Genomic DNA, 18,104 nt, shown 5'->3' with positions numbered 1-18,104 from the left:
ACAGAAACAGAGCTGATGGTGAACAGAAACAGAGCTGATGGTGAACAGAAACAGAGCTGATGGTGAACAGAAACAGAGCTGATGGTGAACAGAAACAGAGCTGATGATGAACAGAAACAGAGCTGATGGTGAACAGAAAACAGAGCTGATGGTGAACAGAAAACAGAGCTGATGGTGAACAGAAACAGAGCTGATGGTGAACAGAAACAGAGCTGATGGTGAACAGAAAACAGATCTCGTGGTGAAATGTGAGAAATAAACTCGGTATTGCAAGAAAAAACTTGGAAATGAAAGAGAAAAAAGTGGAAATGCAAGAAAAAAAACTGATAAATGTGAGAAATAAACGTTGAATTGGGAGGAATAAACTCGGAAATGTGAGAATAAACTTGAAATTGCAAAAATTAACTCGGAATTGCAGGAAAAAACGTGAAACGTGAAAAAATGAAGTCGGAAATGGCAGAAATAAACTCGGAAATGTGAGAAATAAACTCGGAAATGGCAGAAATAAACTCATAAATGTGAGAAATAAACTCGGATATGTGAGAAATAAACTCGGAAATGTGAGAAATAAACTCGGATATGTGAGAAATAAACTCGGAAATGTGAGAAATAAACTCGGAAATGTGAGAAATAAACTCGGATATGTGAGAAATAAACTCGGAAATGTGAGAAATAAACTCGGATATGTGAGAAATAAACTCGGAAATGTGAGAAATAAACTCGGAAATGTGAGAAATAAACTCGGAAATGTGAGAAATAAACTCGGATATGTGAGAAATAAACTCGGAAATGTGAGAAATAAACTCGGAAATGTGAGAAATAAACTCGGAAATGTGAGAAATAAACTCGGAATTGCAAGAAAAAACACGGAAATAAAAGTGGAATTGCAAGAAAAAACTCATAAATGCGAGAAATAAACTCGGAAATGTGAGAAATAAACTCGGAAATGGCAGAAATAAACTCGGAAATGTGAGAAATAAACTCGAAAATGGCAGAAATAAACTCAGATATGTGAGAAATAAACTCGGATATGTGAGAAATAAACTCGGATATGTGAGAAATAAACTCGGAAATGTGAGAAATAAACTCGGATATGTGAGAAATAAACTCGGAAATGTGAGAAATAAACTCGGAAATGTGAGAAATAAACTCGGATATGTGAGAAATAAACTCGGAAATGTGAGAAATAAACTCGGAAATGGCAGAAATAAACTCGGATATGTGAGAAATAAACTCGGAAATGTGAGAAATAAACTCGGAAATGGCAGAAATAAACTCGGATATGTGAGAAATAAACTCGGAAATGGCAGAAATAAACTCGGATATGTGAGAAATAAACTCGGAAATGTGAGAAATAAACTCGGATATGTGAGAAATAAACTCGGATATGTGAGAAATAAACTCGGAAATGTGAGAAATAAACTCGGAAATGGCAGAAATAAACTCGGATATGTGAGAAATAAACTCGGAAATGTGAGAAATAAACTCGGAAATGGCAGAAATAAACTCGGAAATGTGAGAAATAAACTCGGAAATGTGAGAAATAAACTCGGAAATGTGAGAAATAAACTCGAAAATGTGAGAAATAAACTCAGAAATGTGAGAAATAAACTCGGAAATGTGAGAAATAAACTCGGATATGTGAGAAATAAACTCGGAAATGTGAGAAATAAACCCGGAAATGTGAGAAATAAACTCGGAAATGGCAGAAATAAACTCGGATATGTGAGAAATAAACTCGGATATATGTGAGAAATAAACTCGGAAATGTGAGAAAAAAACTCGGATATGTGAGAAATAAACTCGGAAATGTGAGAAATAAACTCGGAATTGCAAGAAAAAACACGGAAATAAAAGTGGAATTGCAAGAAAAAACTCATAAATGCGAGAAATAAACTCGGATATGTGAGAAATAAACTCGGAAATGGCAGAAATAAACTCGGAAATGTGAGAAATAAACTCGAAAATGTGAGAAAAAAACTCGGATATGTGAGAAATAAACTCGGAAATGTGAGAAATAAACTCGGAATTGCAAGAAAAAACACGGAAATAAAAGTGGAATTGCAAGAAAAAACTCATAAATGCGAGAAATAAACTCGGATATGTGAGAAATAAACTCGGAAATGGCAGAAATAAACTCGGAAATGTGAGAAATAAACTCGAAAATGGCAGAAATAAACTCAGATATGTGAGAAATAAACTCGGAAATGTGAGAAATAAACTCGGATATGTGAGAAATAAACTCGGATATGTGAGAAATAAACTCGGAAATGTGAGAAATAAACTCGGATATGTGAGAAATAAACTCGGAAATGTGAGAAATAAACTCGGAAATGTGAGAAATAAACTCGGAAATGTGAGAAATAAACTCGGAAATGTGAGAAATAAACTCGGATATGTGAGAAATAAACTCGGAAATGTGAGAAATAAACTCGGAAATGTGAGAAATAAACTCGGATATGTGAGAAATAAACTCGGATATGTGAGAAATAAACTCGGATATGTGAGAAATAAACTCGGAAATGGCAGAAATAAACTCGGATATGTGAGAAATAAACTCGGAAATGTGAGAAATAAACTCGGAAATGGCAGAAATAAACTCGGAAATGTGAGAAATAAACTCGGAAATGTGAGAAATAAACTCGGAAATGGCAGAAATAAACTCGGAAATGTGAGAAATAAACTCGGAAATGTGAGAAATAAACTGGGATATGTGAGAAATAAACTCGGAAATGTGAGAAATAAACTCGAAAATGTGAGAAATAAACTCAGAAATGTGAGAAATAAACTCGAAAATGTGAGAAATAAACTCAGAAATGTGAGAAATAAACTCGGAAATGTGAGAAATAAACTCGGATATGTGAGAAATAAACTCGGAAATGTGAGAAATAAACCCGGAAATGTGAGAAATAAACTCGGATATGTGAGAAATAAACTCGGATATGTGAGAAATAAACTCGAAAATGTGAGAAATAAACTCAGAAATGTGAGAAATAAACTCGGAAATGTGAGAAATAAACTCGGAAATGTGAGAAATAAACTCGGAAATGTGAGAAATAAACCCGGAAATGTGAGAAATAAACTCGGATATGTGAGAAATAAACTCGGATATGTGAGAAATAAACTCGAAAATGTGAGAAATAAACTCGGAAATGTGAGAAATAAACTCGGAAATGTGAGAAATAAACCCGGAAATGTGAGAAATAAACTCGGATATGTGAGAAATAAACTCGGATATGTGAGAAATAAACTCGAAAATGTGAGAAATAAACTCAGAAATGTGAGAAATAAACTCGGAAATGTGAGAAATAAACTCGGAAATGTGAGAAATAAACTCGGAAATGTGAGAAATAAACTCGGAAATGGCAGAAATAAACTCGGAAATGTGAGAAATAAACTCGGAAATGTGAGAAATAAACTCGGATATGTGAGAAATAAACTCGGAAATGGCAGAAATAAACTCGGAAATGTGAGAAATAAACTCGGATATGTGAGAAATAAACTCGGAAATGGCAGAAATAAACTCGGATATGTGAGAAATAAACTCGGAAATGTGAGAAATAAACTCGGATATGTGAGAAATAAACTCGGATATGTGAGAAATAAACTCGGATATGTGAGAAATAAACTCGGAAATGGCAGAAATAAACTCGGAAATGTGAGAAATAAACTCGGAAATGTGAGAAATAAACTCGGAAATGTGAGAAATAAACTCGGAAATGCGAGAAACTCAGAATTGCAAGAAAAAATAAAGTCGTCATTGTGAAGAATATTAAAAAAGTTTGAAACATTCCCCGACGCTCCTGAAGGAAACACGACGCATTCAGAGCCGAAGGACAAGATGAAGATGCACGTTTTCTTATTTGGTATTAATATCAGTTTTATTCATGCAGTGCTGCCCTTCAGAAGCAGCAGAAGATACTCACGTTTTCTGGAAGACAAATTAAATTTACCCTGATCTTCCAATTCAGGAAGTATTCTTCCCGCTCTTATTGTGTCATGTTTCCTTCCGGAGCGTCAGGGAATGTTTCAACCTTTGTTAATATTGTTCAATATTTCAGACAATAACATAAAGTGTTCCAGAGATTTATGAGTCAGTCTGAATTAGCCTACATGGCAAGGGGAAAAGCACTGCAGTAACTGACCTGCAATTATCCCAAATATATAGAATGTATATTTTAATTTATTGCAGTCCGTTGCTTTAACCTCTCATGCATTAGTCAGAATGGCTACAAATCTTAATAGATTGGTCCTAGATGGGGATAGGATTCTCACTATAATAAATACAGCAATAATCTGGAAAAGGCACCAGCAACAATTGGAACAGGACAGATATAGAGGTCAATGGCAAACATTTGCAATCTGAAAAGAATCTGTAATGAAGTGAAGAAGGAGAAATGTTCAAACACACACACACACACACACACACACACACACACACACACACACACGCACTGATGTATTCATGTTTTCACGCTTTAGTTAAAATGTTGATTCTGAACAAAGGTTGCGTGAGGGAAATATGGCCAGTGCTCGACATTGCAATCTCTCCACATTTGCATTCTTGAAGAAAAACACAACGCCGGTGTCACCGGCTCCGCTTTCTCGGTTTAATCTGCAATTTCACGCCGCTGAGCGCGACTCATTGTTCGGTCCTGTCGTCGTTTAGCGGCGCTTTTTGCTTTTGTTAAGTGGCAGAGGGTCCACAGGACCTGCTCGCGAGAGGGACCGCTTCATCTGAAGGGGAAAAAGAGCAAGCTAAATGGAAGTGACAGCCTCTGAAAACATTCCTACCGGCAGCTGGGAGGATTTGCCATGGCGAGCTCCGGCTGTGACCCCGTGCCCGGCACACGCACCTGCCGCTCGAGGCGCGCTCTCCCCGGCGGAGATTATAGCGGGGCGTGGTGTGGTCGAGGCGGCTCAATGGAGGCCTGTGAAAACCCCCTTATGCGTGAAAGAGCCTCCATTCAGACGCCTTTGTTCAACACATTTTTATGGGACAACATTGGCCTTTATGAGGTGTGGAGATTTACATGGCACTCCATAGAGGGGTATAATCCTTTCAAGCAGCAAACGAATAAAAGTTTAAACCCTCTGTTTTCATATTTATTAGCTGGTTAATGCAGACGAGGCAGCTGATCCACTCAAACACAGACCTCAGATCCAGCCCCGAAACTCAACCATCAGTCCATCATCCATCCATCAGTCCATTCGTCAGTCCGTCCATCCATCCATCCATCCATCCATCCATCCATCAGTCCATCATCCATCCATCAGTCCATCCATCCATCCATTAGCCCATCCATCAGTCCATCAGTCCATCATCCATCCATCAGTCCATCCATCCATCCATCAGTCCATCCGTCAGTCCATCAGTCCATCCATCACTCCATCAGTCCATCATCCATCCATCAGTCCATCATCCATCCATCAGTCCATCAGTCCATCCATCAGTCCATCCGTCAGTCCATCAGTCCATCCATCATCCATCCATCCATCAGTCCTTCCATCAGTCCATCACTCCATCAGTCCATCCATCAGTCCATCAGTCCATCCGTCAGTCCATCAGTCCATCACTCCATCATCCATCCATCAGTCCATCCGTCAGTCCATCATCCATCCATCCATCAGTCCATCCATCAGTCCATCCGTCAGTCCATCCGTCAGTCCATCAGTCCATCCGTCAGTCCATCCATCACTCCATCACTCCATCACTCCATCATCCATCCATCAGTCCATCCGTCACTCCATCAGTCCATCTATCCATCCATCCATCCATCAGTTCATCCATCACTCCATCACTCCATCCATCCATCCATCCATCCATCATCCATCCATCAGTCCATCCATCAGTCCATCCATCAGTCCATCAGTCCATCATCCATCCATCCATCCATCCATCAGTCAGTCCGTCAGTCCGTCAGTCCATCCGTCAGTCCATCATTCATCCATCAGTCCATCAGTCCATCCATCAGTCCATCAATCCATCATCCATCCATCAGTCCATCATCCATCCGTCAGTCCATCATCCATCCGTCAGTCCATCCATCCATCCATCCGTCCATCATCAGTCCATCAGTCCATCCATCAGTCCATCAGTCCATCCATCAGTCCATCATCCATCCATCAGTCCATCATCCATCTGTCAGTCCATCCATCCATCCATCCATCCGTCCGTCCATCATCAGTCCATCATCCATCCATCAGTCCATCCATCAGTCCATCAGTCCATCCATCCATCCATCAGTCCATCATCCATCCATCAGTCCATCATCCATCCATCAGTCCATTCATCAGTCCATCATCCATCAGTCCATCCATCATCCATCTATCAGTCCATCCATCATCCATCTATCAGTCCATCCATCAGTCCATCAGTCCATCATCCATCAATCAGTCCTTTCATCAGTCCATCATCCATCCATCAGTCCATCTATCAGTCCATCCATCAGTCCATCATCCATCCATCAGTCCACCCATCCATCCATCAGTCCATCATCCATCAGTCCATCCATCATCCATCAGTCCACCCATCCATCCATCATCCATCTATCAGTCCATCCATCAGTCCATTATCCATCAATCAGTCCTTTCATCAGTCCATCATCCATCCATCATCCATCAATCAGTCCTTTCATCAGTCCGTCAGTCCATCATCCATCAATCAGTCCTTTCATCAGTCCATCATCCATCCATCAGTCCATCTATCAGTCCATCCATCAGTCCATCATCCATCCATCAGTCCATCTATCAAGTCCATCCATCAGTCCATCATCCATCAATCAGTCCTTTCATCAGTCCATCAGTCCATCTATCAGTCCATCCATCAGTCCATCATCCATCCATCAGTCCATCCATCAGTCCATCTATCAGTCCATCCATCAGTCCATCATCCATCCATCAGTCCATCATCCATCCATCCATCAATCTATCAGTCCATCTATCTATCAGTCCATCTATCTGTCTATCTATCTATCTATCTATCTATCTATCTATCTATCTATCTATCTATCTATCTATCTATCTATCTATCTATCTATCTATCTATCTATCGTGTGGACCCCAAGGCTCTCATCATCTCCCCGACGTTCTCTCTCTTTCTGTGTGTGTGTGTGTGTGTCCATGCGGGTTGTTTCCACATCAGTTGAGTGCTATGGGCTACTTGACTGTCACACTGCATCATAAAGAGGGAAGGATGAGAGGTAAGAAAGAGAGTCTAAACTCACTGAGGGCACACATGAGAAGGGACATGATTCCTAACATCGGTGCCTATTCACATGATCGTGACACATACTGCCCCCTCGTGTTGAGGAAGGCTAATGCATCAGTTATAGGTAGGCTATTTTAAGCACCAACACCTTCAATAGTTTCCTTGGGAATTGAATTATTGGAATTAATCATTTTATTCGCTACAAAGAAGAAGAAAAAACTGTTGCACGTTAAAAACAATCAGAAAGTTCACTTTTTTTTAAAGTAGTAAAATTTAGCAATGAAGTAGCCTATGTAAAGGAAATATAATTTCACAAATAAAAATATAATTGTAGCCCTATTAATAATATTTTTAAACCGAGAAGAAGCAATGAACAGTAGCCCAGTTGATTGATAAATAAATAAATGCTCCCAGCTGTTTATGAATATAGGCTACGGCATTTTATCTTATTTAGGCTATTTTCTAAATATGTTGGAAATATTTGACTTTATCTAATGAGAGAAGCGGTGAAGTGTTTGGTGTCACAGCGGTGATTGTTTCCAGCAAGCGCAATATATCTCTTTATAGGGCGCAAAACTGGCTGCTCGGTACCGGAGAAACCCAGCGTTTAATCCCGCAGCAAACGCGAAACTCTCGGCGTTTAATCCCGCAGCAAACGCGTTACTCTCTCGGTGCTTCTTGATCTCCTCAGGTGAAGACACGCCGTTATTCGCGCCCAGCGGGGTCCTTCGCACTCAGCAGTTTGTCCCGCTGCCTACATTATACAGTGTGGCTTTTGACTTATTTTTATTTTTTGATGTTTTCTGGGTGAAGACACACCGAGTCGCATCAAAAAAACACTGCTGAACCACCAGGATCAACAACACACTCTTTTCCCTCCCAACAGGATCGCTTTTTTAGTAGGCTATACATCACAGGAATAAAAAACAGCTTCTAAAACAAGTTCAGTAGTAAAAGCGTTTTGTGCGGATTGAATAGGCCAACCATTTGTACAACAGTTTTTAGGCTACTACAAATAACATGGTTAAACGTAAACATATACAGATGTACAAGCTTCCATACTCAAATGGTGGATTACTTAACATTATCCAAAATATCTTCTTGTGTGTTCAACAGGAGACAATACAGGTTTGGAACTTGAGGGTGAGTAGCCAAATGATGACAAAAATAAAATTTTGGGGTAAACTATCCTTTTAATATGGCATCATGCTTTTATCGAGGCTACCTCGCTCATAGATAAAACAAATAGTGCCATACTTTATTATAGATTTAAATAGCACAAAAAATTGATTCTTTAAAATAAGTGACGGTTAGGATGGGCGCCAAAAAAGTGCATTGCGCGCGAAGAACCTCAACCGACTGGAAATTACTGATATTCGTTTAAAAAGTCCACAGCTGTAAATGAACGATTAAAAACACTATCTTAAACTGCTATAGCCTTTTATTCCCAACAACACACCATATTTCCCTCCCAATAGGATCGCTTTTTTAGTAGGCTACATAACAAGAATAAAAAACAGCTTCTAAAACAGTTCATTTTTTTTCAATAAAGCGTTTTGTGCAGCTTGAATAGGCCTACCATTTGTACAACAGTTTTTAGGCTACTACAAATAACATGGTTAAACTATAGTAAATCCATGGTTAATTTTCCGTAACATAGGGCACAATGTATAGTGTATTATGTATTTAGAATTGAACTTCCAGGTAATGAGCTGCCTTCTCCGTTATTTGACAGATGTATTTTTTAAAAAGTCTGTTATCATAAAAACCTACAAATATAAAGTCAAAGTAAGAGTTAGTACAAAGATTTTCAACAGAGCTTTTAAGTTATCACTAAAATGAGATTAAACTCTACAAGTTAAATTTTAGGTGTATAGCGAACAGCGTTTACCTGAGTTTAAAGGGATAGTTCACACAAAAATGTGTTATTTACTCACACTCATGTTGTTCCAATCCCTTTTGAGTTTCTGTCTTCTGTTGAACACAAAATATGTTTTTAAAACCAGATAGTTAACCATACACTTCCATGGTGTTTTTCCCCCCACTATGGAAGTCAATATAGCCTACTATCAAATACGGAATTGTTTCTGCCAGGGAATAAAACAATTGCTGCTTTTCATCTCACAATTCTGACTTTTTCCCGTCACGATTGCGACTTTATATGTTGCCATTCTGATTTTATAACTCTCAGTTGAGACTTTATATCATGCAATCCTGAGGAAAAAAAGTCATAATTGCTAACTCTCAACAGCAAGGAAAACAGTCAGAATTGTGAGATAACACAATTACCTTGTGTGTTCAACAGAAGAAAGAGACAATACAGGTTTGGAACAACTTGAGGGTGAGTAGGCTAGCCTAAATGATGACAAAAATAAAATTTTGGGGTAATATGGCATGCTTTTATCGAGGCTACCTCGCTCATAGATAAAACAAATATCTTTATTATTTAAGGCCATACTTTATTATAGATTTAAACAGCACAAAAAAGTTAGTCTTTAAAATAAGTGACAGTTGGAATGGGCGCCAAAAAAAAAGCATTGCGCGCGAAAAACCTCAACCGACGGGAAATTACTGATATTCGTTTAAAAAGTCCACAGCTGTTAATGAACGATTAAAAACACTATTATAAACAGCTATAGCCTTTTATTCCTCCGCTTCGTGCTGATGTGAGCTTTAGCCTATTTGTCAAACGAGAAATGTTATCCCTTGTAAAACACACGTTTTCTTTCGCATTTTGTATCCTCACAGAAAACGCTTCCAAAGACGTGTAATTCTCTTAGCTCGCACTTTTGGTAGTGTGACAACGAGCTAAAGACGACAAACCCAATCGTTAAACATGTTAATTCTTCACTACATTCTCACAGGGGTGTGATAAGAGCGCGAGGTTAGTCGCTTCGGCTCCCCGCATTGGGTGAGAAACCCTCGGATTATCCCTGGTTTGGCCCCGGGGCTTTTGGCTGCCAAATCGGACCGGACCCGTTGCTCACCGGGCCGGATTGGACCGCGCAAGCCTCGGGGTATCGGGTCCAAATCCCTCAGGGACTCGAACCAGCGCGACGCTCGCCCTGCAGCTCTGCTTTGACTGTGGATTATAGGACAAACACTGGTATCTCCACACACACACACACACACACACACACACACACACACACACACACACACACACACACACACACACACACACACACACACACACACACACACACACACACACACACACACACACACACACACACACACACACAGACAGGCCAGACGCTCACAGCCCAGGGCAACGAGATATAGAGCCCTGATGCAGTACAGGCCACTGTGATTTAAAACTCTCACCCAACACTATTTCTGTGTGATAAGGAGGAACAATTGAACACTGTGTGCTTATTAAAGAAAGAACAGTCATTAAAGGTCACGCAGAAGCTCTTGAACACAACAACATGAAGCCTGGAGCACAACATCGCTAAATATTGTTGGTATCGGTGCAAAATTTGCCTGAATATGCTGTTTTTATTTCAATTAAATTATTGTGAAAGCCTAGTTAGATATTTTATTTATTCAAAATTTCGTATTTTTATTATATGTATAACATTTATTCACATTTTGAGCATAGTGAAGTAAAATTAAATCTGGAATGCGTTGGAGCACAGACTAAAGTTTGGTCTCTTTGTAAAGATGACATTTGGCAGATTATTGCGTAAGTGGATGATTATGAAAAATACACACACACACACACACACACACACACACACACACACACACACAATTAAATTGCAAATGTAAGCTTGTTTGAAAAATATATTTCTCAAAACAAGCCATACATGTAAAGCTCCTATTAATTTCCTAATCAATAATATTTTTTTTTACCATGAACAATACAAGTTTAACAATTTTATTCAGGATCATTTAACCTTTTCGAATCCCATGGAACCTTTTTTTTTGTGTGTTCACACAGCAAGTGCCAGTTTTGCACCATACTGATGAAGTAAACTCTTCTAGAAAACAAACTATTCATTTAGTTTTTCTTGTGCCGGGTTTACCAAACATTTCATCCAGATCAGACTCTTGAGATGATTTGAACTGGTGTAATAATATAGCCCATATTATATTAATATATTAAATCAGTGTCTATATTGTGTTTGACCGGTTCAAATCATATACAATGATAAATGTACAGGGCTAAATGAACACTATAAATGAACAGGGTTCTTATAGAGACTGTATAATGGTTTGGTTTTCAAGGACTACAGTCAGAGATTGCAAAACAATGTCTTTATCGCTCAAAAGGTCAACAGATGAATAACATAATAAAACAAAAAGTGCAGCACATGCAAAGTATGCAGTTACTTTGGCAACTTTAACCACTGAAGGGATGCTATGACAAAGACAGTACCCTTAGTTTCCTTTTTTTTCCCATGAATATATGATGTTATGATTGATGATGAAGATATGATTGGACCTTAAGAATGAAAGCTTGGATATTTATGAGCAATATTACGCTCATAGTCATGTGTCATAGCTCAAATGTCTTTATATCTGTGCAGCGTTAATTTAGCATGTTAATTAAGCTAATGAAACACTACACTTTAAAAATGCTGGGTTAAAAACCACCCAAGTTGGGTTGAAAATGGAGAAGCCGAAGCAGTTGGGTTGTTTTAAGCAAACATTTAACCCAACTGCTGGATTTCTTCATTTTAAACCCAATCACTGGGTTTGTTCATTTTCAACCCAATCCGTTTTTTTTTAACCCAGCATTTGTCAGAGTGTCATTTCTTATATTAGTCTTTTAATAATTCAAGTACTATTCAAGTTCATAATAATATGGCTGTTTTCAAGGTGTTTTTTTCTTCAAATTTAAGTACTTCAAGCCATGGGCGTCGGAACCATTGTGTGTGTGGGACAAGACCCACCCACTTTTTAAGACCAATGATAATGGACCCACTCACTTTTCAGCACATGTCTGTTTACCTTGGCTACGCCTTAACCGAGAAACTTATTAAGAAACGTATTATTAAACACATGTTAAACGCTTTATTTCCTCTTTTCTAGTATTTGCTCTTGCTCTTTTTTTATTGAAAATAAATACCTTTCCGATCTGATATGTGATTGGGAAAGGGAGTAGAGCGAGTGTGGCAAAAGGCGGATTCGAACCTCTGATCGATTTGCGTCAAAACTTGATGACGCATCTTACCCCTACACTATAGACGCGGTATATAATTTAGTGATTTCTGTAATTTTGTCTGGCCCAATCAATCGTTTAGTAAACGGCACTTTTTCTATCTGGACACGGAGCTTAATAAACATGCAACTTGTTCATTATCATTATCTGTGAAACTCTTGATGTCTATGGCAGTTAAATGAATATAGTCTTTTTATTAGACTATTGATTTTGACTGGTTTGAGGTCTTTTTTGGTATAGGAAAGGGATATGGCCTAATACGCACCATAATGCAGGAAATCACTAGCCTAGAAATCTAGACGCCCCCTAGCGGCAGCAAATCTAATCTGCCGTGAGTGTTGTCTAGCAACTCTCAATACCCTTCTGAGCTGTAATCGCCTAACTCTGGTCGGGCCAATCACATCGTGTATAGAGTCGGTGGGCGGGGCCATAATGACGACGGCCGAGTTGCGTTTGCGTGCTTCTAGTAAACACAGAAACTGGCGAACGGCGGTCTTTCGAATCAGCTTTGACCGCGACTCTGGAAGACTTGAGTTCAGCTTTTCTCTGAGAAAAGAACAAAGAACGGCACTGAAGTCATTCTGAAGAAGGGAAGATGTGTTCGAGTTTAGCCGACCGGATACGGCGAATGTTTAATCTGTCAGCTCTGCTTCACCTTCGTTGTTCTGGTTGGTTGTAGCGCTATCCTATCGCGTGCAGAGGGAGTTTGACAGACAGCCGTTTATCTGGCCCTCGGATTGAACCGTCAATGGAGAGTTTCCAGACCAAACATCTTGATGTGGGTCAGGCTTGTCAGGCTAGGAAATCTCATCTATAAAATGTTTTTCTGGGGAGAACCCACAGACCCCCGTCAAAACAATTTCCCCACCTATAATTTTTTGCCCTAGCCGCTACTGACCCACCCACTTTTTATTTGCTTCCAACGCCCATGCTTCAAGCACTCAGCACAAACCCTGAATTGATGAATTTTAATTAAAATTCCTTTGGTTTTGCATATGATGTTGCATTACATCTGTGCATTTCACAAAATAACACAATGTGCATTAATTGTTAAATAAAATTTATTTTATAACGCACAAAAACACATATAGACGTAAGCATGCGGACGCAGCTGAAGGTGTTTTGGAGCACTTTAACCACATTGATAAACATTAGGGCACAATAGAATGCGATAGCTTTCCACATGAAGATGATCGTCACCAGCGGGTCTCCTGATTGGCCAGTTTGTTATTGGGCAGCCGTGGCGGCGCCCATGCGCAGCAGCTCTTTCCTGTGTGTTAGAATGATGTCGAAGCTGGACTGGAGCCGGTTCTGCTGCTCCTGGACTCGGGTTTGTAAGGTGCGGACCCAGCGGATGAGGGCCAGGCGGCGGTACATGGTCAGCTGGACCTGATGCTTCTCCATCTCCTGTGCTTTAAACCTCTCCCGGTCCTGGAGCGTCCAAACGGCCTCCATGAGCTCCGGAAGCTCGGAGCACGGATCGCTATCTGAGTCTGACGATCCGACTTCAGCCGCTCCGGTGCTCTCTCTGCGCCGCTCCGCCTTCTTCTGGACTTCAACGCTGTCTGAATTTGGCTGGCAGATTTGATCCCAAAGTGCGTTTGGTCCCCCGATGTCTCCGCTCTCCATGCTGAATATGGACGAGCTTTCAGACCGGTAGCTGAACTCGAACTCTTCTTCACTATCGGCCCATTCGATCCCTCCATCCTCATCCTCCTTCTCATCATCCGTCACTCTCCTCATCTCTTCATCAAGCTTTCCTTCCTCGGCCCCATCTGGAGGAACTCTTCCGCCCATATCGTCTCCGCTCTCGATCTCCGGAAGAGGCTCCAGTGGGCTCCAGCATGGGAGGCGAGATAATGGCGAAAGTGGTCCGGATGGATCTCGGCCCAAAGTTTTCTTCACCTGGTTTCGGTTCTCGTCATCCTGGCCCAGGAGGTTAAAGTTGCCATCTTTCTCGCATCTCTTCTGGCCGACGTTAAGAGTCGATGGCGGTCTGGCCGGCGATTGACCGCTGAAGGCTGGGTTCGAGGCCCGATCCTGCTGGAGCATTTTCAGTCTGCTGTGAGATTCACTCGCTCTTAGAAAATGGGGAGACAACAACAACAATTAGTGATTTGTCTTTATTTATACTCAGCCAGAAAAGTGCCACGAACACACACACACTGATACAGTATGAGCTATAGATATACAAGAACACACACACACAATGATACAGTATGAGCTATACATATACAAGCACACACACACACACACACACACACACACACACACACACACACACACACTAAACCTACCCAATCTTATTTTAAGCAAAAACTCTCTTCATTGTGAGTTATTTTTCCCCAAAACAAGACAATTACTTTTGCTTGTCTAGTAAATACTTCTTGTTTTAAGGATTTTTAGATGTTTGGACTAGAAACAAGACAAAAATACTGAGTAATAAAAGCATTTTTTATTATTATTTTTTTGCAGTGTGCATTTTTACTTTCTCAAAACAAAAACTCATCCTGTATGATTTATAAGACGTTTGAAAAGTGGGGACATGGGTAATGTCCTCATATTTCCTGTAAGACCTGTGTCATTATACACATTTGTGTCCTGATATTTCACAAAAACAAGTAAACACACACACACACACACACACTAAATAACCCCCCGGTTAAAATAACGCATTAAATATTCAGTGCTGCAATTCCACGGCTTGTTCCCCATTTCGATGACATGAAATATTCAGATGTCCACGTCATAACTCCGGGAGCTGTCAATCAGGATTTAATCTGCCTCAGGCGCACATCATACAGTTATTGAGGACATCAAATCCAGCATTGAGACTGTGTGAATATAACCTGAGCGCTGCTTTTAATACGCCAGCTGTAATTTAGTCTCGATTCGATCGGCGTCGCGTTATTATTTATCATAAACACACCGTGACGCGGTCAGCATCGCGCACTGCCTTAAATCCGCAAGAACAGTCAATAACAAAAGCCATTCAGATAGATAAAGGGTTATGTAAGAGCGCGATCTCACCCCATCACACACACCGCGCGTCCGCCGAGACTGACCCGATGTTACAACGCGTCGCATAAACACAAGAATATTAGGCTAGTTATTAGAAGGCAATGTCTTACCGTGTGTCGTCCGCGAATAAGAGACAGTGTCCTCCCTGTTTTCCCCTCCTCTCCTGCGATGCTGATCTCTCTCTCTCTCTCTCTCTCTCTCTCTCTCTCTCTCTCTCTCTCTCTCTCTCTCTCTCTCTGTGTGTGTGTGTGGAACACCGGCTGTGACTCACTTCCGAAACTGGGAAGGGACCGCATAGAGACCGGCGAAATGAGCGGAAAATAGTGTGTGTGTGTCTGTGATGGGGTACTTAAAAGGTTAGTTCAGCCAAAAATGAAATGTCTGTCATTAACTCCTCTCCCTAATGTCGCTCCACACCCGTAAGACCTCCGTTCATCTTCACACACAGTTTAAGATATTTTATATTTAGTCCGAGAGCGTATGCAAGTGTATGCACACTATACTGTCCATGTCCAGAAAGGGAATAAAAACATCATCACAGTAGTCCATATGAGACATCAGTGGGTTAATTAGAGTCTCTTGAAGCATCCAAAATACATTTGGGTCCAAAAATAACAAAAACTACGACTTTATTCAGCATTGGCTTCTCTTCCGGGTGTGTGTTCAATCCTCAAATAAAGATTCAAACGGTTATGAATCAGCCAGTGGCGTAACTTTGTTTTAAAAAGTGGGTGGGACATAAATTGCGTATCATATGCACACAAAAAACGGCGTACTATATGCACGGCAAAAGGGGCGCTCATATAAGTCTAAATGAGCTTTAGCGTGCATATGGTACGCAGTTTTTCGCGTGCATATGATATGCACTATATGGCGTATTAAGGGGGTAGCACTGCTGATACAATGTTATATCAGATGTAAAATATGTACAGTAACAATTGCAGAAAAATTTGTATTAAGATGTCCGGAAATCAATTACCGTATTTTCCGCACTATAAGGCGCACTTAGAAGCCTTTCATTTTCTCAAAAAACAACAGTGCGCCTTATATATGCGCTCTGTCAAAATGTTTCAGTATGAAAAACCAATAAAAAGTATTTAATAATAATAAAATGTTTCAGTACGACTGGTAAACTACAAAACCACACCGCATCTCGATTTTCGAAGCAGTCCTTCTTGGTGCTTTCGTTTTACGAAAAGACGTAATCTCTCCATATGCAAACGAACTACCGTCGCGCAGCAACTGCCAAAAGATTACCACGGCTGGGAGATATTGTTAATATGCACATCAACGATTGAACAACGTTACCATGAGAGTGAACGGAGTTGTCAGAACGCTTAATAAAGTTTGACTTTGTCTGTTTTGTTGACATTCCCTTTAGCACAGCACCATCTAGTGGATGCATAACGCAAACGTTTGACTGCAGTAGTTTCTATTCTATGTGCATTATAATCTGATGCGCCCTATATATGAAAACAGCTCTAAAAAAGGCCATTCATTGAAGGTGCGCCTTATAGTCCGATGCGCCTTATAGTCCGATGCGCCTTATAGTCCGATGCGCCTTATAGTCCGATGCGCCTTATAGTCCGATGCGCTTTATAATCCGATGCGCCTTATAGTCCGATGCGCCTTATAGTGCGATGCGCCTTATAGTGCGATGCGCCTTATAGTCCGATGCGCCTTATAGTCCGATGCGCCTTATAGTCCGATGCGCCTTATAGTCCGATGCGCCTTATAGTCCGATGCGCCTTATAGTCCGATGCGCTTTATAATCCGATGCGCCTTATAGTCCGATGCGCCTTATAGTCCGATGCGCCTTATAATCCGATGCGCCTTATAGTCCGATGCGCCTTATAGTCCGATGCGCTTTATAATCCGATGCGCCTTATAGTGCGATGCGCCTTATAGTCCGATGCGCCTTATAGTCCGATGCGCCTTATAGTCCGATGCGCCTTATAGTCCGATGCGCCTTATAATCCGATGCGCCTTATAGTCCGATGCGCCTTATAGTCCGATGCGCCTTATAGTCCGATGCGCCTTATAGTCCGATGCGCCTTATAGTCCGATGCGCCTTATAATCCGATGCGCCTTATAATCCGATGCGCCTTATAGTCCGATGCGCCTTATAGTCCGATGCGCCTTATAGTCCGATGCGCCTTATAGTCCGATGCGCCTTATAGTCCGATGCGCCTTATAGTCCGATGCGCCTTATAGTCCGATGCGCCTTATAGTCCGATGCGCCTTATAGTCCGATGCGCCTTATAATCCGATGCGCCTTATAGTCCGATGCGCCTTATAGTCCGATGCGCCTTATAGTCCGATGCGCCTTATAATCCGATGCGCCTTATAGTCCGATGCGCCTTATAGTCCGATGCGCTTTATAGTCCGATGCGCCTTATAGTCCGATGCGCTTTATAGTCCGATGCGCCTTATAGTCCGATGCGCTTTATAATCCGATGCGCCTTATAGTCCGATGCGCTTTATAATCCGATGCGCCTTATAGTCCGATGCGCCTTATAATCCGATGCGCCTTATAGTCCGATGCGCCTTATAATCCGATGCGCCTTATAGTCCGATGCGCCTTATAGTCCGATGCGCCTTATAATCCGATGCGCCTTATAGTCCGATGCGCCTTATAGTCCGATGCGCCTTATAGTCCGATGCGCCTTATAGTCCGATGCGCCTTATAGTCCGATGCGCCTT

At 41.0% G+C, this 18,104-nt stretch overlaps 1 protein-coding gene across 2 annotated transcripts; it reads right to left on the bottom strand.

The window, feature by feature from the left end:
- Nucleotides 1–13,423: 13,423 nt before the first annotated feature.
- Nucleotides 13,424–15,668, bottom strand: LOC137048226 (UPF0500 protein C1orf216 homolog). 2 transcript variants are annotated; one of them, XM_067426285.1, is made up of 2 exons: nucleotides 15,512–15,668; nucleotides 13,424–14,460 (listed from the first exon to the last, which is right to left on the bottom strand). In XM_067426285.1, exon 2 carries the CDS (start codon nucleotides 14,430–14,432, stop codon nucleotides 13,608–13,610), a length of 825 nt encoding a protein of 274 aa, XP_067282386.1. In that variant the 5' UTR covers nucleotides 14,433–14,460; nucleotides 15,512–15,668; the 3' UTR covers nucleotides 13,424–13,607. The 2 variants fall into 2 exon arrangements, with proteins under 2 accessions (XP_067282386.1, XP_067282385.1); XM_067426284.1 differs by lacking the exon at nucleotides 15,512–15,668 and adding an exon at nucleotides 15,411–15,511.
- Nucleotides 15,669–18,104: the final 2,436 nt, after the last annotated feature.

Source organism: Pseudorasbora parva, chromosome 19 (assembly GCF_024679245.1).
Source record: "Pseudorasbora parva isolate DD20220531a chromosome 19, ASM2467924v1, whole genome shotgun sequence".
In the NCBI taxonomy this organism is placed as follows: domain Eukaryota; kingdom Metazoa; phylum Chordata; class Actinopteri; order Cypriniformes; family Gobionidae; genus Pseudorasbora; species Pseudorasbora parva.
The sequence above is the reverse complement of the archived record's forward strand: the minus strand, read 5'-3'. Positions and strand labels throughout refer to the sequence as shown.